At 51.5% G+C, this 27,757-nt stretch overlaps 2 protein-coding genes and 1 pseudogene across 2 annotated transcripts in view; 1 reads left to right on the top strand and 2 right to left on the bottom strand.

Moving 5' to 3' along the window:
• LOC127199491 (protein S100-A2) overlaps positions 1–27,757 on the bottom strand; it is a 284,365-nt gene that overhangs the window by 177,841 nt on the left and 78,767 nt on the right. The gene's annotated exons all lie outside the window — the stretch shown is intronic.
• Positions 10–11,312, bottom strand: LOC127199072 (grancalcin-like; annotated as a pseudogene).
• On the top strand, positions 10,702–27,374 carry Npr1 (natriuretic peptide receptor 1). Its single transcript, XM_051157620.1, has 22 exons — positions 10,702–12,051; positions 12,754–12,953; positions 13,529–13,642; positions 14,085–14,220; positions 14,504–14,595; positions 15,504–15,639; positions 15,834–15,918; positions 17,094–17,214; positions 17,897–17,971; positions 18,186–18,263; positions 18,624–18,728; positions 19,146–19,217; positions 19,310–19,466; positions 20,065–20,220; positions 20,464–20,632; positions 21,226–21,372; positions 21,471–21,594; positions 21,707–21,775; positions 22,416–22,590; positions 22,767–22,865; positions 26,847–26,938; positions 27,133–27,374. Exons 1-22 carry the CDS (start codon positions 11,343–11,345, stop codon positions 27,193–27,195), a joined length of 3,174 nt encoding a protein of 1,057 aa, XP_051013577.1. The 5' UTR covers positions 10,702–11,342; the 3' UTR covers positions 27,196–27,374.

The raw sequence follows: 27,757 nt of genomic DNA, 5'->3' as shown, positions 1-27,757 counted from the left end.
TTCAAACCGTCATAGTGTCCTGCAAAGAAAATCCTCATGCGTGAAGTTCACAACCCCTTGCTGCAAGCGGTCTCTTCGCCTAAAGAAATCTGTCAGGGCGCGAAGCTTCATACAGCAAGCAACATAAATCATGGAAGAAAACCCTGCCATTCTTGCTGTAGCGTCTAACAATAGCAGCCAATGTCTGGGGACTCGGCCTGTAACCCCTAAGAGCCAGCGCTGGGCGCACGAGGCTCTACAGTGCTGCTTTGATCGTGGCCGGACTGCTTGCTCCCTGGCGTTGAGAGCTGGGCTTGGTGGCGCACGCCTTTAATCCCAGCACTCGGGAGGCAGAGGCAGGCAGATCGCTGTGAGTTCGAGGCAGCCTGGTCTACAAAGTGAGTCCAGGATGGCCAAGGCTACACAGAGAAACCCTGTCTCAAAAAAAAAAGAGCTGCCCAAAGCCCCTCGAAGCCCCTGAATCCCATTTTCGCCGTGTAGTCTCTTTCCAACAGGGCGCTCATAAAACTGAAGGAAGCGTAAGGTCCACTGATTCCCGACTGTGTCAAGCATCTCCAAAGCTTCTCTGCATCCACCTCACCGTCCTGTCCAGCCACAGCTGTGGACGAAGTCATCGGCAGGGGAGTAGCTGTCAGGGCATGCCAGGTATCCAGGGCAACCGCCGGAGAACATACTGGGACCTGCCCCTGGAATTGGCTGGCCCGTTTGCATCTGTATCCCTGGAATCCGACTGATGAAGTTTCCAGTAAGCCAATGTCAGCGCTGACACTGTCAGCCTTGGAACTTGCTCTGTAGACCAGGCTGGCCTGAAACTCAAAGATTCTTCTGCCTCTGTCTCCCTAGGTGCTGAGATTAAAGGTATGTGCCACCATGCCCTGTTTGTTTTTTGAGATCTCCTCCTTGTACTCCTCCCAGTCGCTCGCCCACTTCTCCTCTTCTCCAGATCAACTGTTTGCCTTAAAAAATAAAAAAATAAAAGAGAGGGAGATCAGGCCACCCCCCCTCCCCCGGCCCCAGGGATATCCACCAAACATGGCCCTAACAAGATACCATAACATACAAAGCCCTATATCAAGGCTGGGCCTGGCAACCCAGTAGGAGGGGAAAGGTCCCAGGCACAGACAGAAGAATCAGAGACATCCCCACTGGCATTGGGAACCCCACAAGAACACCAAGCTACGCAACTGTAGCTATATGCAGAGGGGACCTAGGTCAGACTCATACACGGTCCGTGTCTGCCCCTTCAGTTTCTGTGAGCTCCTAGGAGCCCTGGTTAGTTGGTTCTCTGTTCTCATGGTGTCTTCAATCCCCATGGCTCCTACAATCCTTTACCTCTCTTCTTCGGGGTTCCCTTGGATCTCCCCAGAGTTGGCTGTGGGTCTCTGCCTGTCCTCTCATCGGTTGCTGGAAGAAGCCTCTCTGATGACCATTGGGCTAGGCACCGATCTGTGAGTAGCAGAGTATCATTAGGAATCGTTTTGTTGACTCTTTTTCCCGCCAGGTTGTGTTTGGTTTCTATCCCGGGTCTCTAGGCTGTCCAGCCTCTGCTTCCTGATCACCCAGGCAGTGTCAACCGCGGCCTCCGTTCAGAAGCATGAGTGACAAGACTCATTACCATCGCCCCAGTGTGTCTGTGGCAGGACAGATTGTAGGCCAAAGGTTTCGTGGCTGGGAGCCTTCCTGGCCTGGTTAAGGAGATGGCCACTAGAAGACTTCACTAGGTCATTCTCCCAGACTCCAGGGAGTCTCCGTTGCACTAGGGTCTCTACATCTACCCCCAAATGTCCCCACCCCCACCCCACTGTCCAGTCATCTCTCCCCGTACTCTCTCCCTCCGTTTCTCCCACACCCAGCCTGATCTCCTGATCTTATCCCCATCATCCGCCCACCCCCAGGGTGTGTGTGTGTGTGTGTGTGTCCCAATTCTGTTACTTAGTCTCTCTAGGTCTGTGGATTGTAGCATGATTGTCCTTAACAGGTAATGTCCACTTATAAGTGAGTACAGACTGTATTTGTCTTTTTCTTTCTTTCTTTTTTTCTTTCTTTTTCTGTATTTGTCTTTCCGGGCTATTTCACTCAGGATAATCTTTTCTACTTCCATCCATTTGCCTGCAAATTTCATGATGTTTGGTTGTTGGTTTGGGGTTTTTTGTTTGTTTGTTTGGCTGGTTGGTTAGGGTTTTTTGTTTGTTTGTTTGTTTGTTTGTTTTTGATACAGGGTTTCTCTGTGTAGCCTTGCCTGTCCTGGACTCATTTTGTAGACCAGGCTGGCCTTGAACTCACAGCGATCCTCCTGCCTCTGCCTCCCTCCCAAGTGCTGGGGTTAAAGGCGTGTGTCATCACCACCAGCCAATAATTTACTTTGGTGTCTTGCCTGCTTGTATGCCTGCTTGTATGTCTGTGTGGGCATGTGAGCTACAGAGTTGTGAGCTGCCATGTGGGTGCTGGGAATTGAACCTGGGTCCTCTGGGAGAGCGGCCAGTGCTCTTATCCGCTGAGCCATCTCTCCAGCGCTGTGATGTTATGCTTTTTACCAGCTGAGTAGTACTCCATTGTGTAAATATACTGCATCTTCCTTATCCATTGTTCAGTTCAGTTCAGTTTCTGACTACTGTGAATAAAGCTGCGATGACCACGGGTGAGCAAGTGTCCTCACGGCAGGACGGAACAGCCTTTGGATATGCACTCGGGAGTGGTATAGCAAGTATAACCTAATAATGTTCATTATTAAGCTTATAATTGTTCTTACTGCAGTATAACCCACTAGCAATCAATCAAGACTCAGACACTTGTTATAGATATTTTTTTAAAGATTTATTTATTTATTATTATGTATACAGAGCTCTGCCTACATGCACACCTGCATCCCAGAGGAGGGTATCAGATCACATTATAGATGGTTGTGAGCCACCATGTGGTTGCTGGGAATTGAACTCACGACCTCTGGAAGAGCAGTCAGTGCTCTTAGCCGCTGAGCCATCTCTCCAGCCCCGACACTTGTTATATTTTAAAATAGCCTTAGTTAACCCGGGGCAGGGCAGATAGTAATACCCTAAACTACTTCCCATAACAGGTATGGGACACCTGCCCAAATCCCGTGCCACCTGGTTCTAATAACCTCTATCAAGCTACCTCCCATCCATAATCCCAAACACTTGCTAACGTTCTTCATCTGGGCCGGGTTCTCCATTCATGTCAGCCACGGGCTTCTCCTCCACCTAACCAAAGGCGGCCTTCCTTCTCCCTTCTCTTCTCTGGTGTCTCTTCTTCCCAAGATTCTCTGTCTCTGCAAGCCCAGGGAACCTTAGCCACGCCTGTCCCATTTGCCCCGCCCTGGGTAATGGCCTTTTATTGATCAAACAATAACAATAGGCAAGGTGGGTCACAGAGACAGCAAGCAGTAATTAGCATCAAAATACATCAGACCAGCCTCCAACAATTCCCCTTTTACGTCCCAAAAAAAGGCCATTTTTTATATACAGTAAGAACAATTATGAAAAACTATAAAAGCCAATAGGTAAGAGCCACATACATAATATCTAATCAAAAGGTATTTGGCAACCTTAAAGAAAATATTATCCGTTTTATCTTGGTGAGTGTAAAGTTTTGAACTAAATCAATATCTATCAGTGCTCAAATCTATCAGCCTACAAGTGTCTATCTAGACCTGAAAGTATCTTCTTAATTCCTAAACAACTAAGCTTAATTTTGAAGCCATGGCTTGACTCCCTGAGTAAACAGCAAGTGCAGGTCAGCATCTTCTGAAACGAAAAAACGACAGAGACAGATTTGCTGCCTGAACAGTCCTTCTGTTGATTTTGCCTCCTAACCTGTAGCACCTTGCAGGACTGCATCTCTGTCCACACTGGCCATTCTGATGGCCAGATGCCAAGTGACTAGACCATTGCAGGAAGGGATGACTTCTTCAATATTTCATTAGTGAGACAGGTGCTGACAGGTGTGTACAGACAGTAGTTATTAAAGACGGAACCCGTATACCGCCAGCTTTTCCGTCCTGAGCAGTTCATTATAGGCAAGGGTGTAGTGGAAGTCTTGGTTTCTTTAAAAACTCAGTTATGCTGTGTAAACAGGTTTTTGTTTTAATCCCAAGTGTGGGGTATGGAGCTGCTTTTAGTTTGTTCACAGCTGATAGTTGCCTTATTCAGCTCAGAGAGGAGCATGGCCTTTGCCAGCTGCAGTTAGTGGAATTCTAAGGACTCAGAGAGGGTATAAATATCAGACCCCAGAAAAAGGACAGTGCTTCAAGGAGAAAGAGGCTTTTGGTTTGGTTGCTGTTTGCTGGACCACTGGGTATACTAATGACTGAGATTGGTATTGTCCCAAAGAACCCAAAGACCTTAACCAGCTGGAACTATACACCATCTCCCTACTAATCTTTCTCCTATATCTAGTGTTGGGGCGGGGGCCTAGTGGAAGGGAGGTAGAGGTATAAGAAACCTAAATTAAAGTAGGTTTTAAGCCGGGCATGGTGGCGCACGCCTTTAATCCCAGTACTCAGGAGGCAGAGGCAGGTGGATCGTTGTGAGTTCATGGCCAGCCTGGTCTACAAAGCGAGTCCAGGACAGCCAAGGCTACACAGAGAAACCGTGTCTCAAAAAGCCAAAAAAAAACAAAAACAGCAGCAACAATAAAAGAATAAAAGCTTTCTCATTATCTTTGCTCCTCTTTTTTGTTTCTTTTTCTTTTTTTCTTTCTTTCTTTCTTTTTTTTTTAAGATCTTAATTTTATTTTGTGATTGGTGTGAAATTGTCTCATTTACAGTACAGGTGACTCTCCTTCCCAGGAAACAAAAATTGTACAATGGGGTCTTTTCTGACGTTATGGCTCCAAGAGGCCCGCCCTAGGAAAACACCACAGTTCTGAGTTGACAGGAACCCAAAAACCAGGTTTGGTAGGAGGCAGTAACTAAAGAGAGTGGTCACCAGTCAGGAGGTTGGGGGCTAAAAGATCCCATCCTCAGGCCTGCTCAGGTTTGGAGCTGCCATGTGCATGAAAGAAAAGGGGGTGTGATATTTCCCCGCTCTCCAAGTGCCCCTGCTTCTTTTGTTTGTTTTGTTGTTGTTTTGTTTTCTTTGTTTTGTTTTTGTTTTTCAAGACAGGGTTTCTCTGTGTAGCCTTGGCTGTCCTCGACTCCCTTTGTAGACTAGGCTGGCCTTGAACTCACAGCGATCTGCCTGCCTCTACCTCCCTTCTTTTGTTTTTTTCAAGACAGGGTTTCTCTGTGTAGCCTTGGCTGCTCTGGGCTCTATTTGTAGACCAGCCCAGCCTTGAACTCACAACAGTGCGCCTGCCTCTACCTCCCCGAGTGCTGGGATTATAGACATGAGTCACTGTGCCGGCATCTTTGCTCATCTTAAAAATAATTCATCCAGTATGTTTAGCTGTGTGCAGCTCCAGACTGAGACCACCACACTAACAAGAGTTCAAGAGCCTAACCCTGTTTCCAGTCCTGTCACTTCTCCTAAGCTCCAGCATTACCAGAAGCGAATGAGAACCTCAAATTCAGTAAATTGCCGCCCACTCAAGCCTCTCGTTTTAGTTGCTGGACTAAAGAGGTCAATGTCCCTCAGGTCCCTCTCTTCTCAGGGTTCAACTGACCCTACTTACAAAACTGCTTCCAAGCCGGGCGTGGTGGCGCACGCCTTTAATCCCAGCACTCGGGAGGCAGAGGCAGGCGGATCTCTGTGAGTTCGAGGCTAGCCTGGACTACAGAGTGAGTCCAGGACAGCCAAGGCTACACAGAGAAACCCTGTCTCGAAAAACAAAAAAAAACAAAAAACAAAAAAACCTGCTTCCACCTCCTATATAGCTCTGCATGTGGACCCTGCTTCCTGCTGTATAACAAACACGTTTGTAGCCGCGCGTGGGGGCGCACGCCTTTAATCCCAGCACTCGGGAGGCAGAGGCAGGAGGATCTCTGTGAGTTCAAGGCCAGCCTGGTCTACAAAGTGAGTCTAGCGCAGCCAGGACTATACAGAGAAACCCTGTCTCAAACCTGCCCCACAAAATAAAATAGACTGTTTCCAGGGCTGGCAGCTTAGGCCTGTTATCTCAGCTACTTGGAGGAGAATTCTAAGTTCAAGACCAGCCTGAGCAACTTAATGAGATCCACATTAAAATAAAGGATATATTACATACCTCAGTGTTGTAGCACTTGTTAAAATCTCTAATACTAAAAATACAAAAAAACAAAACAAAACAAAAAACCCTGAAAACCTAAACACGTTTGTTCCACCTGTCACACAGTGCTGACCTCATTTTCTCTGCCTGGGTTCCTGCTCAGTCATTCTCACTTCCTGGCTCAGAGTGAAACCGACAAACTCCTCTGACAGCCAGGTCATGCACTGGAGTGAAATAAGGTGGGGACACCATGATGGCTGGCCATTGGGTGCGATCATGGGCGCTGTTGTTCCCGTGGATTGTGGGTAAAGGGATGCAGCGCCTCTGTTGCTAACTTCTTTAATACGTCAAGAAAAGTCGGGGCTGGGGCTGGAGAGATGGCTCAGTGGTTAAGAGCATTGCCTATTCTTCCAAAGGACCTGGGTTCAATTCCCAGCACCCACATGGCAACTCACAACTGTCTATAACTCTAAGATCTGGCACCGCTACACCAATGCACATAAATTAAAATTAAATAAAATATTTAAAAAATAAAAAAAAAAAAAGAAAGAAAGAAAAGTTGGGGCTAGAGAAATGGCTCAGCGGTTCACAGCGCTTGCTGCTGTCACAGAGGACCTGAGTCCAAGTCAGGATCCCAGCACTGTGCGGGTGGATCAGGAAATCAAAAGCCTTCTTCAGGCCTCTAAGGACACACACACACACACACACACACACACACACTTAAAACTTTTTTTAATCAGGAGATTGGAAAGAGGGAGGGCATAGCTCTGCACTGGCAGGCGGCAGTTCTGTTCCTAATCCCTGGGATCTATGGCCTGAAACTCCAACTTCAAGGGAGTGTAGAATAATTGTAATTTTTTTCTCCTATAACCACTCTGGCTCCCAAATAATGACACAGAGACCTATTATGTTTATTAATAAGCTTTAAAACACTAAGCTGGACAGAAATTGATCTATTCTAAACTGTATATTTTAGCCTGGCTACTTCCCAGCCACGTGTCCTGTGCTATTGGCCATCTTAGTCTCACCTTGGTCCCTTCTGCTCCATCTGTCTTTTTTTCTTTTTTTTTTTAATTCATACAATGTTCTGCCTAAACGCCAGAAGCAGGCACCAGATCTCATTATAGATGGTCGTGAGGCACCATGTGGCTGCTGGGAACCAAACTCAGGACCCTTAGAAGAGCAGCCAGTGCTCTTAACCTCTGAGCCATCTCTCCAGCCCCGTCTGTCTGTCCTTATGGCAAACTCCTCATGGTGACCTCCTCCTCCCTCTCTCTCTTCTTTTCTGGTCCCTACCTAAGACCTCCTAACTGGGATTGGAAGTCCTACCTCCCGTTCTCTCTGCCCAGCTATAGGCTGTTTAGCTTTTTATTAACCAATCAGACATGATGGTGAACAATTTTTTAAATCAATTTATTTATTCACTTTACATCATGGTCACAGCCCCCTCCCTCCACTCCTCCCAGTCTCACCCTTCCTTCTCCCTCCCCCCTCCCCTATTCCTCAGAAAAGGGGAGCCCCCCTACCCACCCCAGATCATCAAGTTGCATCAGGATTGAGTTTGTCCTCTTTCCTCATGGCCTGGCAAGGCAGTCTCCTGTCGGGGAAGTAATTGAAAAGCAGGCAACAGAGTCCACGTCAGAGACAGCCCCCACTCCCCTTACTAGTGGACACACATGAAACCAGAGGTGGCCATTGGCTATGTCTCTGTAGAGGACCTAGGTACAGTCCATGCATGGTCCTTGGTTGGTGCTTCAGACTCTAGTGGCCCCTCTGTCCCCTGATTAGTTGGCTCTGTTGATTTTTTTTTTTTTTTTTTGGCTTTTTGAGACAGGGTTTCTCTGTGTAGCCTTGGCTGTCCTGGACTCGCTTTGTAGACCAGGCTGAACTCGAACTCACAGCGATCCGCCTGCCTCTGCCTCCCGAGTGCTGGGATTAAAGGCGTGCGCCACCACACCTGGCTCTGTTGATCTTCTTGTGGAGCTCTGGTCACTTCTACATCCTTTATCCTTCCCCCTGGATAGAGAGCAATTTTTACACAACATTGTGACAGGAGAATCTCATAGAAACGACGATACACACGTCCGGACTGCAACCAGATCACCCCCAAGAGGGGGTCCAATGCCTTCTGGTTTCCTAGGGTACCTTCACACCACTCACATGGATATACCCACACAGACTTAAAATTTAAGAAAAACCGTTTAAAAAAAAAAAAAGCCAGAAGCTGGGCTTGGTGGTGCACGCCTTTAATCCCAGCACTCTGGAGGCAGAGGCAAGTGGATGGCTGTGAGTTCAAGGCCAACCTGGTCTACAAAGCAAGTCCAGGACAGCCAACGCTACCCAGAGAAACACTGTCTTGAAAAACCAAAAACACCAACCAAGGACAATGCATGCAGTAAACCTAAACTCCCTATTCAGATCTAGCCAATGGACAGCACATTCTCCACAGTTGTGTGGAGAGCAGGGACCGACACTGACATGAACTATGGTGCCCCCTATTTGACCACTTCCCCTTAGTGGGGAGGTATGGTAGCACTCAGAGGAAGGGGAAGCAGGCTATCTGGGTGAGACCTGATAGGCTGTGATCATATGGTGGGAGAGGAGGTCCCCTTCTGTCAGAGGGCTAGGGGAGGAGAATAGGGTGAAAGAGGGAGGGAGGGAAGGGGGAACGGGAAGATACAAATGAAGGGATAACAATCGGGATGTAATCTGAATAAATTATTTAAATAAAAAAACCTAGCAATTTTAAGATTTTAAAAAACCAGAAACACGGTCAGGCGTAGGTGGCGCACGCCTTTAATCTCAGCACTCAGGAGGCAGAGGCAGGCAGATCTCTGTGAGTTCAAGGCCAGCCAGCCTGGTCTACAAAGCGAGTTCAGGACAGCCAGGGCTACACAGAGAAACTTTGTCTCGAAAAACCAAAAACAACAAAACAAAACAGAAACACACATATTTATGAGGCACCTGAAATTTTGGTTTTTGAGACAGAGTTTCTCTGTGTAGCCCTGGGTGTTCTAGAACTCACTTTGAGGACCAGGCTGGCCTTGAACTAAGATATCTGCATCAGAAGTTCTGTGGTTAATGGCATGACTCCACCATCATCCAGCCATCTGGTGTTTTTAAAGCATGGACAATTAAGTAAAATAGAGAGACTGCCAGCCTATCTCCTTAAAAAAAAAAAAGTCCCTAACACCTCATGTTCGAGAAAACAAGCTTCAACATTCTGCTCTCTATTCACTTTCTTCTTTTCTTTCTTAATTAGATTTATTTAAACCATCGTGTGTTTGTGTTTGTAACAGCGTGTGTGTGTGTGTGTGTGTGTGTGTGTGTGTGTGTTGTGTTGTGTTGTGTGTCCTCGGGCCAGAGGTATAGACTCCTCTGGAGCTGGAACTGGGATTATGCATGAGCCACGTGATGCGGATGCTGGGAGCCATAGTCCCTCTGGTCCTCTGTTAGGGCAATAAATGTTCTTGAGCCGGACGTGGTGGCGCACGTCTTTAATCCCAGCACTCGTGAGGCAAAAGCAGGCAGATCGCTGTGAGTTCGAGGCCAGCCTGGTCTACAAAGCGAGTCCAGGACAGCCAAGGCTACACAGAGAAACCCTGTCTGGAAAAACAAAAAAACAAAAAGTTTAAAAAAAAAAAATAAATAAATGTTCTTAACCGCTGAGCCGTATCTCCAACCCCAAATACCCTTTTTCATCCTTTTATCTTCGTTGTGTTTCTTCTCTTCGGAGGTCTCCCTGGCTTCAATCCAGGGAGATTAATAGCCCTCGTATCTGTTTCTGAGTACATCTCTGTCTCCTTTGCGGTGCTTAAAGTATATTGCGTTGTGCTTATTTGACGCACACACACAAAAAAAAACCTCCCATATACATGTACGTCTATATAGATATATTTCATCGTTATGCCGTCAGCATTTAACTGGCACTTGACACGGAAGGTTCTCTTGAAATGTTTGCTCACCTTAGACCCTGTTGAGCCTCAAGGCTGCAGAAGTTGATGGCGCAATACAGTTAACGAATCCGGATGACCATTAGAGGGCAGACTAATCCCACGGAGCTACGGCCCAACGGCCCAGCGTCCCCAGCCTCGCTCCTTTATTCTTTTCTTGATTATTTCCAACTACAGCTTCACAGGTCCCATTTTAATAATCTTCACACAAACACTCACATGAGCTTACACCTCTTCTCCAGCCTCCTCCTCTCTCCCCCTCCCGCCCCCGCTTTCCATTTTTATTTGGGAACGAAAGAGTTAACTTCACCCTCCCACCTGGTCATCTTGCTCTGTAAATCTGCGCGGTCAGGAAGGCGGCGAAGAAGCAAGGGGAGGTACTCATTGATGGACTGGGTAACCCGGACTCTAGCTCGCCGTTACTTGATTGTCTTTTCCAGAAACCCTACAAACACACACACCTTTTCCGGCCAAGATCCAAACAAGCCTCTTCTTTCCTCTTACCCAAGAGCCAGGTAGAAGAGGGGGACCGAGGAGGTAGGGGGGGGACGGCCGGCGGGGAAGGGGAGGGCAACTTCCTCACACCTCCCTCTTCTGCCCCGCTCCCCTGCGGCCTAGGCGCCCCGCCCGCGAGTGCTGCCCGGGGAGGGAAACCTCGCGCGCAGCGACAGCGCGGCGGGAAGAGGGTCAGTAAGGACTGTGCGCACCAGAGGGTGGTAGCCAGGGCTGGGAGGAAGGAGTTAAAGAGCCGGGATTGGCTCTCGGGGCTCTCCAGTCACTGAATCTGGGAGGAGAAGATTCGCTGCTTGGCTCAGGACCTTGTGGTCCCCCCCTTCCCTGCCCGCCTCCGGAACGGCCGGAGACTTGGGCCAGCCGGACGCCCCTTCTGGCACACTCCCGGGGCAAGCGCGAGCACACACTCCCCTTCCTCGCTGGCACTCCCTCTTGCCTCTCTCTTTCCCTGGATCGACTTCTCTCTCTTTTGCTCTCCGCGGACTCTTTTCGGGTGCTGCGCTCGCTCTCACCTGCTCCGAAGCGCCCTCCGCTCTCGGACGCACCCAGTTTAGCGCGCCTGCTCGACAGCTGGACAGCCGTAGCCCGGGCAGGCAGCGTGCCCTCGGAGCTGCGGCTGCGACGCACCCCCGCCCTCTCTCGGACCCTTTGGATGTCCGGGGCTCGCCGCTGAACCCGAGGACCGCTAGCAGACCATGGTGACATCGCTACCCCGCCGCTGCGCTCGCTGAGGCCATGCCCTGCCCGGGACGCGTCCGTCCGCGCCTGCGGGCGCTGCTGCTTCTGCCGCCGCTGCTACTGCTCCGGGGCGGCCACGCGGGCGACCTGACCGTGGCTGTGGTGCTCCCGCTGACCAACACCTCGTACCCGTGGTCTTGGGCGCGCGTGGGGCCGGCCGTGGAACTGGCTCTCGCGCGGGTGAAGGCGCGGCCGGACTTGCTGCGAGGTTGGACGGTCCGCATAGTGCTGGGCAGCAGCGAGAACGCGGCGGGCGTCTGCTCCGACACCGCCGCCCCGCTGGCCGCGGTAGACCTTAAGTGGGAGCACAGCCCCGCGGTGTTCCTGGGCCCAGGCTGCGTGTACTCCGCTGCCCCCGTGGGGCGCTTCACCGCTCACTGGCGGGTGCCGCTGCTGACTGCCGGCGCCCCGGCTCTGGGCATTGGGGTTAAGAATGAGTACGCGCTGACCACGCGCACGGGACCCAGCCATGTCAAGCTGGGCGATTTCGTGGCAGCGCTGCATCGACGGCTGGGCTGGGAACACCAGGCGCTGGTGCTCTATGCAGATCGGCTGGGAGACGACCGGCCTTGCTTCTTCATAGTGGAGGGGCTGTACATGCGGGTGCGTGAGCGCCTCAACATCACAGTGAATCACCAGGAGTTCGTCGAGGGCGACCCAGACCACTATACCAAGCTACTGCGGGCTGTTCGGCGCAAGGGCAGAGGTGAGGCTCGCACATACCCGGACGCCCGGCTCGCGCGGCCTTCTCTCCCGCCTGTCCAGGGCCTGGCGTTCATTCTTTGGGGCCCGGGCTTCCTCCTGGCTGCTTCTCTTTGAGTCTTGCCCAACACCGCTTTCCTACCTCGCAGTTTCTGGTTCGCTCTCTGCACGCCGGGTTTGCATTCCTACCCTCTCCCCCCTCCCATCCTGACTCCTGCGACCTTCCTGCTGCGGACTTTTCTGAATTAATCGCGGAAGGGCCTAGTTCTAACGCAGCTACTGCGTCCTCAGCTTGGTTTCCCCGGCGCTTCTCCCTCCAGTTTTCGCTCTACCCTACCGTGTTCTCTCTCCTCCAGTTTCTCCTTTTGCTCCCACACGAGCTCTGAGGTTCCTTCTCTCTGGCCGACCTCTGATTCTTCCTGCACTCGCTACCCCACCCTCACCCCATCTTCTGTTCCCTCCTCCTACCTCTCCATCTCTCCCTTCCTACACTGCACACCTCTTTCTTCCATCTTTTCACATTCTCTAGTCGAGGCTCAGACTGAGCCAAGAGTTGTTGCTGCCATATTTAAAGACTACTCTCCCTTGCAGCAGTGCCTTGTGTGTCCATATTCAGGAGTGCGCTCCCTCCCTCTCTCTCTCTCTCTCTCTCTCTCTCTCTCTCTCTCTCTCTCTCTCTGTCTCTCCCTGTCTCTCTCTCTTTCAGTTATCTACATCTGCAGTTCACCAGATGCCTTCAGGAACCTGATGCTTCTAGCCATGGATGCTGGCCTCACTGGGGAGGACTATGTTTTCTTCCACCTGGATGTGTTTGGGCAAAGCCTTCAGGGCGCTCAAGGCGCTGTTCCCCAAAAGCCATGGGAAAGAGGGGACGGGAAAGACAGCAGTGCTCGCCAGGCCTTTCAGGTAAGTGCTGAGGTGTGAGGCCCAGGTGTAGGACTCTGAGCAGTTGACACATCATTTCTGGGCACTGTGCCCCTAAGCATCTGAACCGATTCCAAGGAAACAGGTTTGTTGTATAATGGCTCCATGAGATGTAGGGGCTTGGGGACAGGAAGCTAAGCAGATAATTCTACAGGTCTGAAGGAGGAGGGTATTAAAGACCCGTGGACTACACAGGACTTGAGTCTTTTGCTCAAGCACAGGGTCCGCCTCATGAAGGACACGGGGTTCAGTTCGATCTTCGTCTTATTTAATATTTATTTTTTATCTTTTTGTTTGTTTGGTTTTTGTTTGTTTGAGCCAGAGACTCTCTATGTAGCCCTGGCTATCCTGGAACCCACTATATAGACCAGGCTGGCCTCAAACTCAGAGAGTTTCCTGCTTCTGTGTCCAGGGTGCTGGGATTAAAGGCATGTGCTACCACACCCAGCCACTCAGGTTAATCTTGAATGGGCTCTGGGGGGAGGGGGTACCCAGGGTACAGAGAGGACTGGAGTCAGCTCCAAACCACCCCCCCTTTTCTATGATCCCTTCTTTAGGCTGCCAAAATCATTACTTACAAAGAGCCAGACAACCCCGAGTACTTGGAATTCCTGAAGCAGCTAAGACTCTTGGCTGACAAGCAATTCAACTTCACCATGGAGGACGGCCTGGTAGGAGGAGGGGGTTCCCTGGATCCTCCAGTGTGGCTCTCCAGGCTCTAATTCATGGTCCTCTGCCACTCTGCTCTACTCTCTCACGCAGTGCAGCCTTCTAGCTCCCCTTCTACCTTCCCATTGTTTCTGTGTCTCTCCCGATGACAGTGGCAGATTCAGCCCTTGAACCTAAAGTCTTCATCAGGGAAGCGGGCATGGCATACCCTGCCCTATCTGCCTAGCTTGACTCAGGGTGAGGAGGAGCAACGGTAGATGGAAAAGAATCTTTTAAGCAGTCACATCTGTGTGGAACATGGTTGTTTTCTGTATCCCCTTCCAAGCTCCCAGGGACGCCTGCCCACCCCTCCCACCCCACCCCAACCCCTGCCCACAGCAATACATTTTGTCACTCAGTGCTCTCTATCTATCTGCCCTGGCCGAGCTCTGCTTGCTTCCACAGGAAAACATCATCCCCGCATCCTTCCATGACGGGCTCCTCCTGTATGTCCAGGCTGTGACAGAGACTCTAGCACAGGGTGGGGCTGTCACCGACGGGGAGAATATCACTCGGCGGATGTGGGACCGAAGTTTCCAAGGTAGGGGGGGCTTAGAGTTCCTGGAATGGGCTGCTGGGGGGGGTAGGGGGTGAGAGTGAGCCCCAGGTGCCCCAGCAGGAGAGACCACCGAGAAGCCTGTTACCCAGCTTTGTCTCCCAGGTCTCCCAAAATTCTGCATGATGAATCTGCCATTCCCATAGCCAATACCACTGTCCTTTTTACCATTATGCATAGAGAGAGAGAGAGAGAGACTTGGGATGAAGGGGGGCATCTCCAAACCTCCATTATTTCAAAACACAGCCCTCCTCATCTATGTCCCTAGGTGTGACAGGATACCTGAAAATTGATAGCAACGGGGACCGGGAAACCGACTTCTCCCTCTGGGATATGGATCCAGAGACAGGTGCCTTCCGGGTAAGTTCATGCATATGCCAAGAAAAGAAGACGGCACCTGGAAAGAAGGGTGTCTTTTCCTATCCCCACCCCCACCTCACCCCCACCCTGCAGCCTGCCAGGTAGCTGCTTATTCTTTGAACAGATAACTGGAGAAGGTAGGCTCAACTCCTCAGTCCGGGGTAGCAAGCAAAAAGACCAGATGCACAGGGAACCCCAGATCTGAGGAGGGAACATGGCGTCCTGACGCAATTCTGACACAGGTGGGACGCCATCCTAGCAGAGACAAGCATGACTGCTTCTGTGTCAATGCAACCAGGGACAGGAAGGAACAGAGGTCAAAGGCACCAAGAATCAGATCCGCCCAACGGAGACATAGAGGGTTTAGGGCTGGAAGTGTGGACTGGAGCACTGTTTCTGTCTTGCAGCCTATACCAGTTCCCTGAGTGAAGGGTTGGGGTTTCCAGCGGGCTTCCTCATGGATGCTTCCCAGCAAAGCCTTTGCATGTTGAAGGGTTTTGGGGTTTTTTTTTGTTTGGTTGGTTGGTTTTTTTTTTTTTTTTTTTTTTTTTTTTTTTTTTGCCCCTTAATGCTGTGAGCATATGGATTCAGAGTCTCACGGATAGTCACAGCAGGAACCTGGGGAGTAGTTGGTAGCCCAGGTACAGGTCGTAGAGATTGAACCAGCAGATGCTGGGCGGTGGTGGCGCACGCCTTGCATCCCAGCCCTCGGGAGGCAGAGGCAGGCGCATCGCTGTGAGTTTGAAGCCAGCCTGGTCTACAAAGTAAGTCCAGGACAGCCAGAGCTACACAGAGAAAGCCTGTCTTGGAAAAGAGAGAGAGAAAGAGAGAAAGAAAGAGAAATTGGCAAGCAGGAGGCAGGATGGTACTGGAGGTTCCAGGCACTCACCGCTCCTAATGTCCCTCAGGTCGTCCTGGACTATAATGGCACTTCTCAGGAGCTGAAGGCTGTGTCAGACCGCAGATTATACTGGCCTCTGGGATACCCACCTCCCGACATTCCTAAATGTGGCTTTGACAATGAGGACCCAGCCTGCAACCAAGGTGACTGGCCCATGCTTTGAGACTCCTGTTGTTAGGAGTCCTCCTCCTCCCCCCCCCCCCCCAGGGGAGTGAAAGAGTGGCCTTTTTGCTCCTGCCTTTACGTCCCTTCATCTGTCAACTCAGTCAACCAACTGCTTCTTCCTTCCTGTTGTCTGACCTCAGCCTCTCTTCTACCCCTGGACTCTCTCCCACAGACCACTTTTCCACCCTGGAGGTTCTGGCTTTGGTGGGCAGCCTCTCTCTGATTAGCTTTCTGATCGTGTCCTTCTTCATACACAGGTAAGTTATGCGGGAAAAGGGTTCTTTCATTGCTCAGTGAGGAGACAGAGGCTCCAGGCTGGAGTCTGGAAAGCATGGATTGGTCAGGTTGGGGTGGGGCTCAGTTATAGCGGCAAAGCCACACGTAGGGGACTCAGAGGGAAAAGAGCATCCAGGGAGTGACAGCCCAGCACAGGGGATGCTGACGTGGAACTGGCTGAGGCCAGACAGAAAGCAGAGGTTCGAAACCTTCAGGTAGCCGGGCGGTGGTGGTGCATGCCTTTAATCCCAGCCAGAGGTAGGTGATTCGTTGAATTCAAGGCCAGCCTGGTGTACAGAGTGAGTTCTAGGATGGCCAGGGCCACACAGAGAAACCCTGTCTTGAAAAAAACCAAACAAAAACCCTCAGGTACTGGCCCAAAGAAGTTGGTCCTGGATTATGAACCCTCCTGTGAGCCAGGTGTTCACCCTAGACTGGAAAAGAGGGATGAGAGAGCCCACCCCTACCCACCCCTGCCCTCCGGTGCATGTGGAAATGAAAGTACAGGGAAGATAAGGAAACAGGAAAGAGCAGGGAAGAGAGCAGTGCTGACTGAGCATGTATTGTGTGCAGGACACTTCCACACACTGCACTCTTGTAATAATTTAGAATGAGGTAGGCACTCAGGAGGCAGAAGCAGGCAGATCATTTTGAGTTCGAGGTCTATAAAGCGAGTCCAGAACAGCCAAGGCTACACAGAGAAACGTTGTCTCGGAAAAAAAAACAAAAAACAAAATAAAGTAAAATAAAATAATGAGGTAGAACCTGGGTGTGGTGGTGCCTCCCAGCCCTCAGGAGGCAGAGACAGGTGGATCTCTTGTGAGTTCAAGGCCAGCCTGGTCTACATAATGAGTTCCAGGACAGCCAAAGGCGGCTATACAGAGAAACCTTGTATCAAAAAAAGAAAGACAGACAGAAAGAAGCAAAGGGAAATGGAAACCTCCAGTTTCCAAAGGAAAAAACTGAGGTGACTACCCCAAGATCCTCTGCGAGGCAGAAATTTCCTTCAGGCCCCAGGCCTCAGGCCTCTGAACTCTCAGCTAGGAGAACAGGACTCCCTCCTTCATCCCTTAGCATGTGGGGTGTCCTGGAGCTCTGAGGGGCTGCTGAGCACCCCGCCAGGGCCAGGAGCTCAGACACAGGCTTCACATCACAGGAAGATGCGGCTGGAGAGGGAGCTCGCCTCAGAGCTGTGGCGGGTGCGCTGGGAGGACGTGCAGCCCAGCAGCCTGGAGAGGCACCTTCGGAGTGCGGGCAGCCGGCTGACCCTGAGCGGGGTGAGAACACTATTGTCTCTGGAGGCTGAGAAGAGCTGAGGAGCAGGGGAGGTGCCGGATGAGTAAGCAGAAGGTGGTTCTAAGCTAGAGGAGATGACTCACGCCTAGACCCAGGACTTGGAAGGTGAAGACTGGACAACTGCTTCAGGCCTGAGGCTAGCCTGTGCTACAGAATGAGACAGAACAGGCCTATCCTGAGCCCTGATTTCTCTTGCTCAGCCTGACATTGTCTCAGATGAGGGTTGCAGGTATAGCCTCTGGGACAAGGGTCTCTCAAAGGTCACAGGAGATGGGTCTAGGTAAATAGACAGGTATGAGGGCCGGGTGTGGTGGCACACGCCTTTAATCCCAGCAGAGGCAGAGGAAGGCGGACCTCTGTGAGTTTGAAGCCAGCCTGGCCTACACAGAGAGTCCAGGGTAGCCAAGGCTAAACAGAAAGACCTTGTCTTGAAAAACAAAAACAAATACACAAGTATGATTCTACTGCAATACATAAAGCTAGCCTTGGTGGCTCACATCTGTAGTCAGTCCTGGCCTGGGAGGCTGAGGCATGGCTACCTAAGGAGTGAGACCCTGTCTCAGGAGGGTGATGCAGATCACGGGCAGTGAGATTGAACTAGAGCTTCCAGGACACAGACGCACCCCTGGGCTGACCATGCAGTCTTTTTGTTCACCTCTGCAGCGAGGCTCCCATTATGGCTCCCTGCTCACCACAGAGGGCCAGTTCCAAGTCTTTGCCAAGACAGCATACTATAAGGTAGGTCTGGGGAAAGATGGCCGACCCTTGGGACCCAGGTGGTGGAGTGTGCTCTGAGGACTAAGAGATGGCTGAGGTGGGCTGCCGGGGACAGGGGCGGGCTTTTAGAAGCAGGTAGAGAGCTGGGACCAATGGATGGGTTTTCAGAAGTAGTTGTGGGGAGGGGGTTTCCTCAGGCTAGGCCTTGAAACAACAATCTTCATTTCTTGTTTAGGGCAATCTCGTGGCTGTGAAACGTGTGAACCGGAAACGCATTGAGTTGACACGCAAAGTCCTCTTTGAACTTAAGCATGTAACGTGGGGCGGGGGCGGGGGGGTGTGACGCTGTGACTTGGGAAGGGCTCCTTGGGCACTCTAAGAGAGTCAGCCAACAGAACTGATTATTATCAAGGGATATGTAGACGGGGGGGGGGGGCAGTTAGGGGGTTTGGGGGGGCTTGTGAGTCTTGTGGGTAGGAAGAGGAAGGTCAGTCATAAGACGCGCAGGTCACTGTGTCCTCCAGGAACCAGATGTGCTGTCCCTACAGGCAGCCAGCCTGGAGGAGAAGGGGTTAAGGAGGAGATTCTGAGGAAGGGCATGTTAACATACATGTGACGTGGCGAGGCTTGAAGCCTCCGTTAAGAGTCTTGATGCTGCCGCCCCAACCTGCAGATGCGGGATGTGCAGAACGAACACTTGACCAGATTTGTGGGTGCCTGTACCGACCCCCCCAACATCTGTATCCTCACAGAGTACTGTCCTCGTGGGAGCCTACAGGTGAAGGGGACAAGAGGGAGTGTGTCAAGAAACCTGGGTGTTGGCGCTGGCTCTTACCCCACTAGCCATGGGAGCCCAGACAGGCCTTTCTCTTTCCGTCCTTTCTTGACCCTCTCTGTAATTGGGAGAAGGGAAGGAGGCATTGATGATGGATGACACTAGAGTACATCAAGTATCCTCTTATCTGCCAGTAGCTCCCTTGTATCGTCCTCCTACTCCTGGGGTGTGGGGGGGTGTGGGGTCTGACTCTTGCTGCCCTGGGGTTGGGGGAGGGGTGGGTCTGACTCTTGCTGCCCTGGGGTTGGGGGGGGTGTGGGGTCTGACTCTTGCTGCCCTGGGGTTGGGGGAGGGGTGGGTCTGACTCTTGCTGCCCTGGGGTTGGGGGGGGTGTGGGTCTGACTCTTGCTGCCCTGGCAGGACATCCTAGAAAATGAGAGCATCACCCTAGACTGGATGTTTCGGTACTCACTCACCAATGACATCGTCAAGGTGAGTCCGCCTGATGCTGGGCCAAGGGTTAGGCTTGCTTGGAAGTCACACACACGCCTAAGCCCTCTCTCTGCCTTCCTAAAATGTCCCAGGGAATGCTCTTCCTACACCATGGAGCCATTTGTTCCCATGGGAACCTCAAGTCATCCAACTGCGTGGTGGATGGGCGCTTCGTGTTAAAGATCACGGACTATGGGCTCGAGAGCTTCAGAGACCCAGACCCAGATCAAGGACACACCCTCTTCGCCAGTGAGCCTGACTCCTTCACCCCTAGGCCTCTGCTGCCAACACAGCGGAGAAGGGAAACCGAGACCTAGCCTCTGTGTGACCTGGGCATACCTCTCATCTCCAGGCTCAACTTTCATTGGTTAAAAAAGGAGGTCAGAGGTCAGATTAAGTGGTCTCTAGCCTTCCTTCTGGTTCTCGGTGCTGTGCCGTGTCCATAGGAGTCCTAGGCTCTGGCCCATCCCCACACTATCTTAAACCAACTGATGGTCTATTCTCTCAGCGTCATCAGACTGTCCTGTCTTACTTTTTTTTTTTTTTTTTTTTTTTTTTTTGGTTTTTCAAGACAGGGTTTCTCTATGTAGCCTTGGCTGTCCTGAACTCGCTTTGTAGACCAGGCTGGCCTTGAACTCCCATCGATCCGCCTGCCTCTGCCTCCCCAGTGCTGGGATTAAAGGCGTGCGCCACCACGCCCGGCTCTGTCTTACTTTTAATATTGCACTTATTACCCATGAGATACGACATTTGTTTGCTAGGTTTTCTTTTCCTATCAGAATGTAAAGTCCCTTATCCCTTAGCATTGGAGCCCCTTCTTCTATGACACCTGACCTCTGATCCACAGAAAAATTGTGGACCGCACCCGAGCTCCTGCGAATGGCGTCGCCACCTGCCCGTGGCTCCCAAGCTGGTGATGTGTACAGTTTTGGCATCATCCTTCAGGAGATTGCTCTCAGGAGTGGGGTCTTCTATGTGGAAGGCTTGGACCTCAGCCCAAAAGGTGAGGATCGTGTGGCCTATACACTCAGCCAATCTTGACTAAGCCACTTCCAGAGAGAGACCCTCTGCAAGCACCCCTACCCTCTGTGGAGTGGGGAGTCAACTACCATCCTTCATCCCGTGGCTGCCAGTGGCTGGGCCACTCTACGCTCTGTCCTGGATTTGCCCTGTCTGTCTGTCCCGCTGGTTGCCCATCTAGGCCCTTGGTAGTGCCACTCTTTAGCGCATACCCCTTCCCACACAGAGATCGTTGAGCGCGTGACTCGGGGCGAGCATCCCCCGTTCCGACCCTCCATGGATCTGCAGAGCCACCTGGAGGAGCTGGGGCAGCTGATGCAGAGGTGCTGGGCGGAGGACCCACAGGAGCGGCCACCCTTCCAGCATATCCGCCTGGCACTGCGCAAGTTTAACAAGTCAGTGGTCTCTCCCCACGACAGCCACGTAAACCAGTTTCCACGGTGGCAGCGGGAGCCCACTGCAGCCTGTCACAGCCTCACAGGCATTGGCACAGTTGTGTGACTTGGCTGTCCATGCAGCTCTGTGCCATCCACAGCACTTTCCTCTGCCCTAAACTGACCCCAGATTTAAGATATATAAGAGTACATGGGAGCCGGGTGGTGGTGGCGCATTCCTTTAATCCCAGCACTCGGGAGACAGAGGCAAGCAGATCGCTGTGAGTTCGAGGCCAGCCTGGTCTACAAAGTGAGTCCAGGATAGCCAAGGCTACACAGAGAAACCCTGTCTCAAAAAACCAAAAAAAAAAAAAAAAAAAAACAAAAAACCCAAAAAAAAGAATAAGTAAGACATCCAGCTGGGCGTAGAGGCAGGTGGATGTCTGTGGGTTCAAGGCCAGATGGTCTACATATGGAGTTCCAGGACCATTAGGACTACTTAGAGAGACCCTGTCTAAGGAGGGGTGGGGGAGGGGGAATCCAGGCATGGTGAGTGGGCGCTGCCAGGCAGGACCAGTCGTCTCATCAGCCCTGCCATGCCCCACGGCCCTCAGGGAGAACAGCAGCAACATCCTGGACAACCTGCTATCACGCATGGAGCAGTACGCCAACAACCTGGAGGAGCTGGTGGAGGAGCGAACACAGGCTTACCTGGAGGAGAAACGCAAAGCCGAGGCCTTGCTCTACCAGATCCTGCCTCAGTGAGTGCTAACCCGGACAGGAGCATGCCCTTGTGCGCGCATGCGCACGCACCGCACCCACCCACCCACGCACACCCACCTCGCCTTCTGGTCTCCAGCTCTGTGGCTGAGCAGCTGAAGAGAGGCGAGACAGTCCAGGCTGAGGCCTTCGACAGCGTTACCATCTACTTCAGTGATATCGTGGGCTTTACAGCTCTCTCCGCAGAGAGCACACCCATGCAGGTAAGCCAGGATTCGGCTACAGGCAACAGGCCAGGGATTGGAACGCTCTGTTTGTCCCTAGTGGGAACCCTCACGACTCCCCCCCTTTCTCATGGATTCCTTTGCCTTCCAGGTGGTGACCCTGCTCAATGATCTGTACACCTGCTTTGACGCTGTCATAGACAACTTTGATGTGTACAAGGTGAGGCTGAACGGACAGGAAGGACAGACGGCATAGACAGAGGCATAAAAATGTTCAGAGGGAGCGGGCAGTGGTGGCACACGCCTGTAATCTCAGCACTCGGGAAGCAGAGGCTGATGGATTTCTATGAGTTCGAGGCCAGCATGGTCTACAAAGCGAGTCCAAGACAGCCAAGGCTACACAGAGAAACCATGTCTCAAAAAACAAAACATACAAAACCAAAGGCCAGGCAGTGGTGGTGCACACCTTTAATCCCACCACTGGAGAGGCAGAGGGGCAGGGGGGTCCCTGTGAGTTTGAGGCCAGCCTGGTTTACAGATTGAGTTCCAGGGACAGCCAGGGCTACACACAGAGAAACCCTGTGCCAAAAAACAAACAAACAAACAAAACCCAAAGGGGGACAAGGAGGAGGAGAAGAAAGAAAGAGGGAGAAAAAAGAAAAAAAAAATCCAAAGACCAAGGACATAGGCAGAGTCACACAGTGGGACCCAGGAACAGACAGGAAAACTGAGGGGTTGGAGGATGCGTACTGTAACAGGCTGATAGGGACAGACAGACAGACAGTGGAATGGTTTGGCACACTGGTGGTGCAGGGAAAGCTCCAGCCCTCCGGTCCTTCGTTCTCCTGCCAACTCCACAGGTGGAGACCATTGGTGATGCTTACATGGTGGTGTCAGGGCTCCCAGTACGAAATGGTCAGCTCCACGCCCGAGAGGTGGCCCGAATGGCGCTTGCACTGCTGGATGCTGTACGCTCCTTCCGCATCCGCCATAGGCCCCAGGAGCAGCTGCGCTTGCGCATTGGCATCCACACAGGTCGGACCACAGAAGGCTGAAACTAGGGAACACACAGGTGTCCCTGAGACTAATCCCTTGTCCCCTGCCTCTCCCCACACCCCTGGGACCACATATCCCAACCCCCACCTCTTCTAGGGTGCTCACCTACCTCCTCTTACTTCCCTGGGCTCTGTTGCCGCCCTCTGCCCCTCCAGGTCCTGTGTGTGCTGGAGTTGTAGGGCTAAAGATGCCCCGATACTGCCTCTTTGGAGACACCGTCAACACAGCTTCAAGAATGGAGTCTAATGGGGAAGGTAAGTTGGCCCTCACAGAGGGAGTGAGACGGGCAGCTAGCCAGTGCATCCTGCTGCTTAGGCCTACCTGGCTCCTCAGCTAGCTCCTGACTTCCTTCCTACCCTGCCTTCTCGTAATACACATATCCCCCACATTGTAAATTGAGAATATTGCCGGGCATGTATGTGTGGCATGTGTGTGCCTGTGTAACACTGGGGATTGAAAATGCACTAAGCTCACCTTAGTTAGCTACCCGAAGTGTTTTCAAAGCACTTTCATTAGCCTACAACTGAACAAAGCAATCTAACAACCGCCCCCCCCCTTTTCCCGTGTGTGGTATTAGAGATTTTAACAAGTGCGCCAACACTGAGGTGTGTAATATATTTATATCCTTTATTTTAATGTGGATCTCATTAAGTTGCTCAGGCTGGTCTTGAACTTAGAATTCTCTTGCTATAATCTCTAGCTGGAATAACAGGCCTAAGCTGCCGGCCCTAGAAACAAAGTCTATTTTTATTTTTATTTTTTGGGGTTTTTCGAGACAGGGTTTCTCTGCGTAGCCTTGGCTGTCCTGGACTCACTTTGTAGACCAGCCTGGCCTCACATCAATCTATCTGCCTCTGCCTCCCAAGTGCTGGGATTAAAGACATGCACCACCACCCCTGGATACAAAGTCTAATTTATAATAATAAAGTATTTAATGTGCTCATGCACCCACAAAGATAGGTGTTTTGCTGGTGAGGTATCTCAGTGGGTTAAGGTGCTTGCTGGCCAAGCCTAATGATTTGAGGTCGGTCCCTGGGACCCATATCGTACCAGGAGAGAAAGGATTCCCAGATTGTCCTCTGACCTCCACATACTCACAACATGCCTACACACACACATACATACACATGTACACATATAATAGATGAACAAATGTGATTTATAATTTTATTTTTAAAAACCACAACATGTCCCAGCACTTGGGAGGCAGAGGCAGGCAGATCATTGAATTCAAGGCCAGTCTGGTCTACAAAGTGAGTCTAGGACAGCCAAGGCTACACAGAGAAACCCTGTCTCGAAAAACAAAAAAACAAAACAAAACAAAAAAAAGCTGGGCATGGTGGCATATGCCTTTAATCCCAGCACTCGGGAGGCAGAGGCAGGTGGATCGCTGTGAATTCGAGGCCAGCCTGGTCTACAAAGCGAGTCTAGGACAGCCAAGGCTAACACAGAGAAACCCTGTCTCAAAAAAAAAAAAGAAAAGAAAAACCAAAAGAAAAAAAGAAAAGAAAACCACAATATGCCAGGAGTGGTGGTGTACATCTTTAGTCCCAGTACTCAGGAGACAGAGGCAGGCAGATTCTGAGTTCGAGGCCAGCCTCATCTACACGGTGAGCTCCAGGACAGCCGGAGCTACAAAGTGGGACAGTCTTGTAAAACAAAACAAAACAAAACAAAAACAACTCCAGACAGAGTACAAAAGTGTCCTCCCCACCTACAATAAGTAAATGTAATAAAATATGTAAAAGTTATGAGAAGACACAATATAAAATGCCAAGCATGCATTTGTTCACCTTTCCTGGGCCTCGGCTGCTTCTCCGTGCAGTAATCCTGTGTCAGGGTTGTCAGTGATCTAGCAACTCTGGGAAGGCCTGGGCATCTAATAAACGCCTGCCTCCACCCCTCCCTAGGTCTTGCCTCCCGTTTCCTCTGTTTCTGTCCACTCTGTGCTTGCTGTTTGGTAGAGTCTCAAGTTGCCAAAGCTGACTTGAACACCTGCCCTCACCTAAGTGATCATGGGATCACTCCACTGTGGAGTTTTTGTTTGTTTTGTTTTCTGCTTTTCAAGACAAGGTTTCTTTGTATAGTCCTGGCTGTCCTGGACTCGCTTTGTAGACCAGGCTGGCCTCAAACTCACAGTGATCCGCCTGCCTCTGCCTCCCAAGGGCTGGGATTAAAGGTGTGCGCCACCACGCCCGGTTTAGAATTTTCTTGTTGTTTTTTTTTTTGTCTCGAGGCAGGCAAGGTGGCCTGTAATCCCAGGGCTCTGGGATGCAGAGGCAGGTGGATCTCTTGAGTTCAAGGCCAGCCTGGTCTACAAAGTGAGTCCAGGACATCCAGGGCTACACAGAGAAACCCTGTCTCGAAAAACCAAGAGAGAGACAGAGACTTTCTATGAAGCCCAGGCTGACTTCCTTTCACTCCAGCCTCCCAAGTACTAGAATTACAGACGGTCCCCTGCTATGTTTGACACAATTCAGTTAAGTAAATAATTATCAAGCAACTGCTATGCAGCAGGCCGAGTGAGCTCAGAAGGCTGTGACCCTCACCCAAGCCTCGTGGGATGAAGCCAGCCCCCCCAAAGCCCAGAGACGCCCTGTTCAGATGATCCTCTTTGCACGTGTGTTTAGAGCTGGGGGGGAAGGGTAGGAAAGATCGCCTCTCTTCGATCATCCTTCACGGAATACATTCTCAGAAGTGGGTCAGCAATACGGGATCACCACAGAGACACAGGTCGGAGTGAGAATGGTGGCTTCCTTCAGAAAGGATGCGAAAACAGTGGGTCCTCCATGACCTCCTGAACAGCTTGCCAGGCCTCCTGCCCTAGATTTCAATCCCTCAGCCAGAAAAAGAGAGTTTTGATCCCTGCAGGTGGAGCACTTCTGTAATCTCAGTTCTTGGGAGGACTCCACGTTTCAGGCTAGCCTTGGCTACAGAGTGAAACTATGTTCCACAAAAAAAGGTGAATGTGTGTGGCGGTAGGGCGGGGCCTTTCCAGAGGCGGCCTACTGGGGCAGATGCTTGCTATTCAAACTTGGGGATTTGAGTTTGGACCCCCAGCTGAGATTATGTCCTGTAGCCTCTGCACCGCAAGGAAGGAGGTTCTGAGGGCGGAAACTGGCAGATTCCTGGAGCTCACTGGCCAGTCAAATCCAGCCCAAACAGGGAGCTCCACAGTGGGCCAGAGGCTCAGTGAGGCCCTGTGTCAAAACACTGGAAAGTGACCAAAAGAGACACTTGCGCCTCCAGCCTTGTTCATACGCATGTGTACTAGAACACGCGCGCACGGTATTGAGTCAAGTGACTGTAGTGTTTCCTATATGCTGCTTTGTATCCAGAGACAGTGTGGATGCTTTATTTTGCTCATTCGAGGTGCTGAAATTCTCACCCCGGTGAACCAGAGTGGACTTAAATCCTCACACAGCCCCCACCCTTTCGAATTGAGCACTGCCACTGTCAGCCTTTGACAGATTAGGGATCTTAGTTACCTGAAAGAGTCCAGGCTGAGCTCCACACTGAGTTGGAGCAGCATTTGAAGTGTAGGTGTCTGACCAGTGCTGTGTGCCCGCTCCCCCCTCGGGAGCTGGGCCGTAGTGTTCTCAACAGTCACAAAGATGCTCCATAGGTCCAGTATTGTAGCCTTGAACCTTATCTGGCGGATTGATGCCTTAAAAGGCGTCCTGTGAGCTGAGACCATAACTCACTCTATAGTGCTTGCCTAGTAGGCAGAAAGCCCTGGGTTCGATCCCCAACAGCACATAAGCCAAACCTGGTGATGTTTGCCTGACATCCCAGCACATGGGCGGTGGAGGCAGGCAGATCAGGAGGGCAAGGTCAGTTTAGGTAACAGGAGATCTTCTCTCAGAAGAGAGGTAAAGTGATCTTGGAAGGCCAGAGCGATGGCTGAGAAGAACACTCACTGTAGCCGGGCGGTGGTGGCGCACGCCTTTAATCCCAGCACTCGGGAGGCAGAGGCAGGTGGATCGCTGTGAGTTCCAGGCCAGCCTGCTCTACAAAGCAAGTCCAGGACAGCCAAGGCTACACAGAGAAACCCTGTCGCGGGAAACAAACAAATAAATTAAAAATCCGTACTGCTCTTGTAGAGAACCCAGGTTATATAGGGACATTCTAGGATTTCCTGAGCTTAAGAAAGCTAGTGCCATCCACTCCACATTCGCAGTCTCATGCGCTCCCATCCCTGGCCCTCCTTCTCTTCCTCCTCCCGTCCTCTCCAGCCCTCAAGATCCACTTGTCTTCTGAGACCAAGGCTGTGCTTGAGGAGTTTGATGGATTCGAGCTGGAGCTCCGAGGGGATGTGGAAATGAAGGTAGGTAGAGAAGGCAGCCTTAGACCCCAGAGGTCCCGGAGGCCACGCCCATACAGAAGCGTCTCAGCCCGGAGGCCACGCCCTCAAGAAGCCGCTCAACCCGGAGGCCACGCCCATGCAGAAGCTTCTCCCGGGGTTTGGGCAAGCTGGTGTGCCATTCCCAACCCAGCCTCCTCTTTTTTTCTCTCTTCCAGGGCAAAGGCAAAGTTCGGACCTATTGGCTCCTGGGGGAGCGGGGATGTAGCACACGAGGCTGACCTTCCGTCCTGCTTTTCCTCTTCGCCAGAGATGACCGAGGCATCCAGCTTCCTCCTCTCCCACAGCAGCCCAACCACTGTGGAAAGATTAGGGGACCTGACCAGCACCGTCACACGAGATGTGACCTCTGAGAGAGGATGGAGATGGTAGGGGCTGGAGGGGAGCCACCCACGCTTCTAGGGAGGACTGAATTCAGTCACTCTCAGTGGCACTCTTGTAGCACACATACCCGCCCTCACCCTTACCCAGCCGCCCAGATTGGGAAGGTGATTTCTTCTCCTCCCTCAACTTTGCTTCACTGTGACTTCAATAGGGAGGGAAATTGCCACTTGAAGGAAATAGAGTAAGATTTTAGGAGTTTGCAAAAGATGGGAAGTCGTGTCACAAGTACTCCCCTCACTCCCACTCCACTGTCTGCCCCACAGACCTTGGACACAGTGCACTGGAGAGAAGAGAGGCTATGGGTCCCCATGCCTTGCTTCTCCTGTGAGCAAAACCCATTAAAGTCTTTGTGCCTGGGACAGTCTCTTTTTGTAGGAGAGAGGGTTGCTGGGGAGCCAT

This window comes from Acomys russatus, chromosome 15, assembly GCF_903995435.1.
Source record: "Acomys russatus chromosome 15, mAcoRus1.1, whole genome shotgun sequence".
Lineage (NCBI taxonomy): Eukaryota > Metazoa > Chordata > Mammalia > Rodentia > Muridae > Acomys > Acomys russatus.
Note: the sequence above shows the minus strand (reverse complement) of the source record. Positions and strands in the feature narration are given on the sequence as shown.

Coding starts and splice junctions, on each gene's coding strand:
- Npr1 (XM_051157620.1), top strand. CDS start 11,343: ATGCCCTGCCCGGGACGCGTCCGTCCGCGCCTGCGGGCGCTGCTGCTT. Junction 12,954..13,528: donor GTGCTCGCCAGGCCTTTCAG/GTAAGTGCTGAG, acceptor TCCCTTCTTTAG/GCTGCCAAAATCATTACTTA. Junction 13,643..14,084: donor TCACCATGGAGGACGGCCTG/GTAGGAGGAGGG, acceptor TTGCTTCCACAG/GAAAACATCATCCCCGCATC.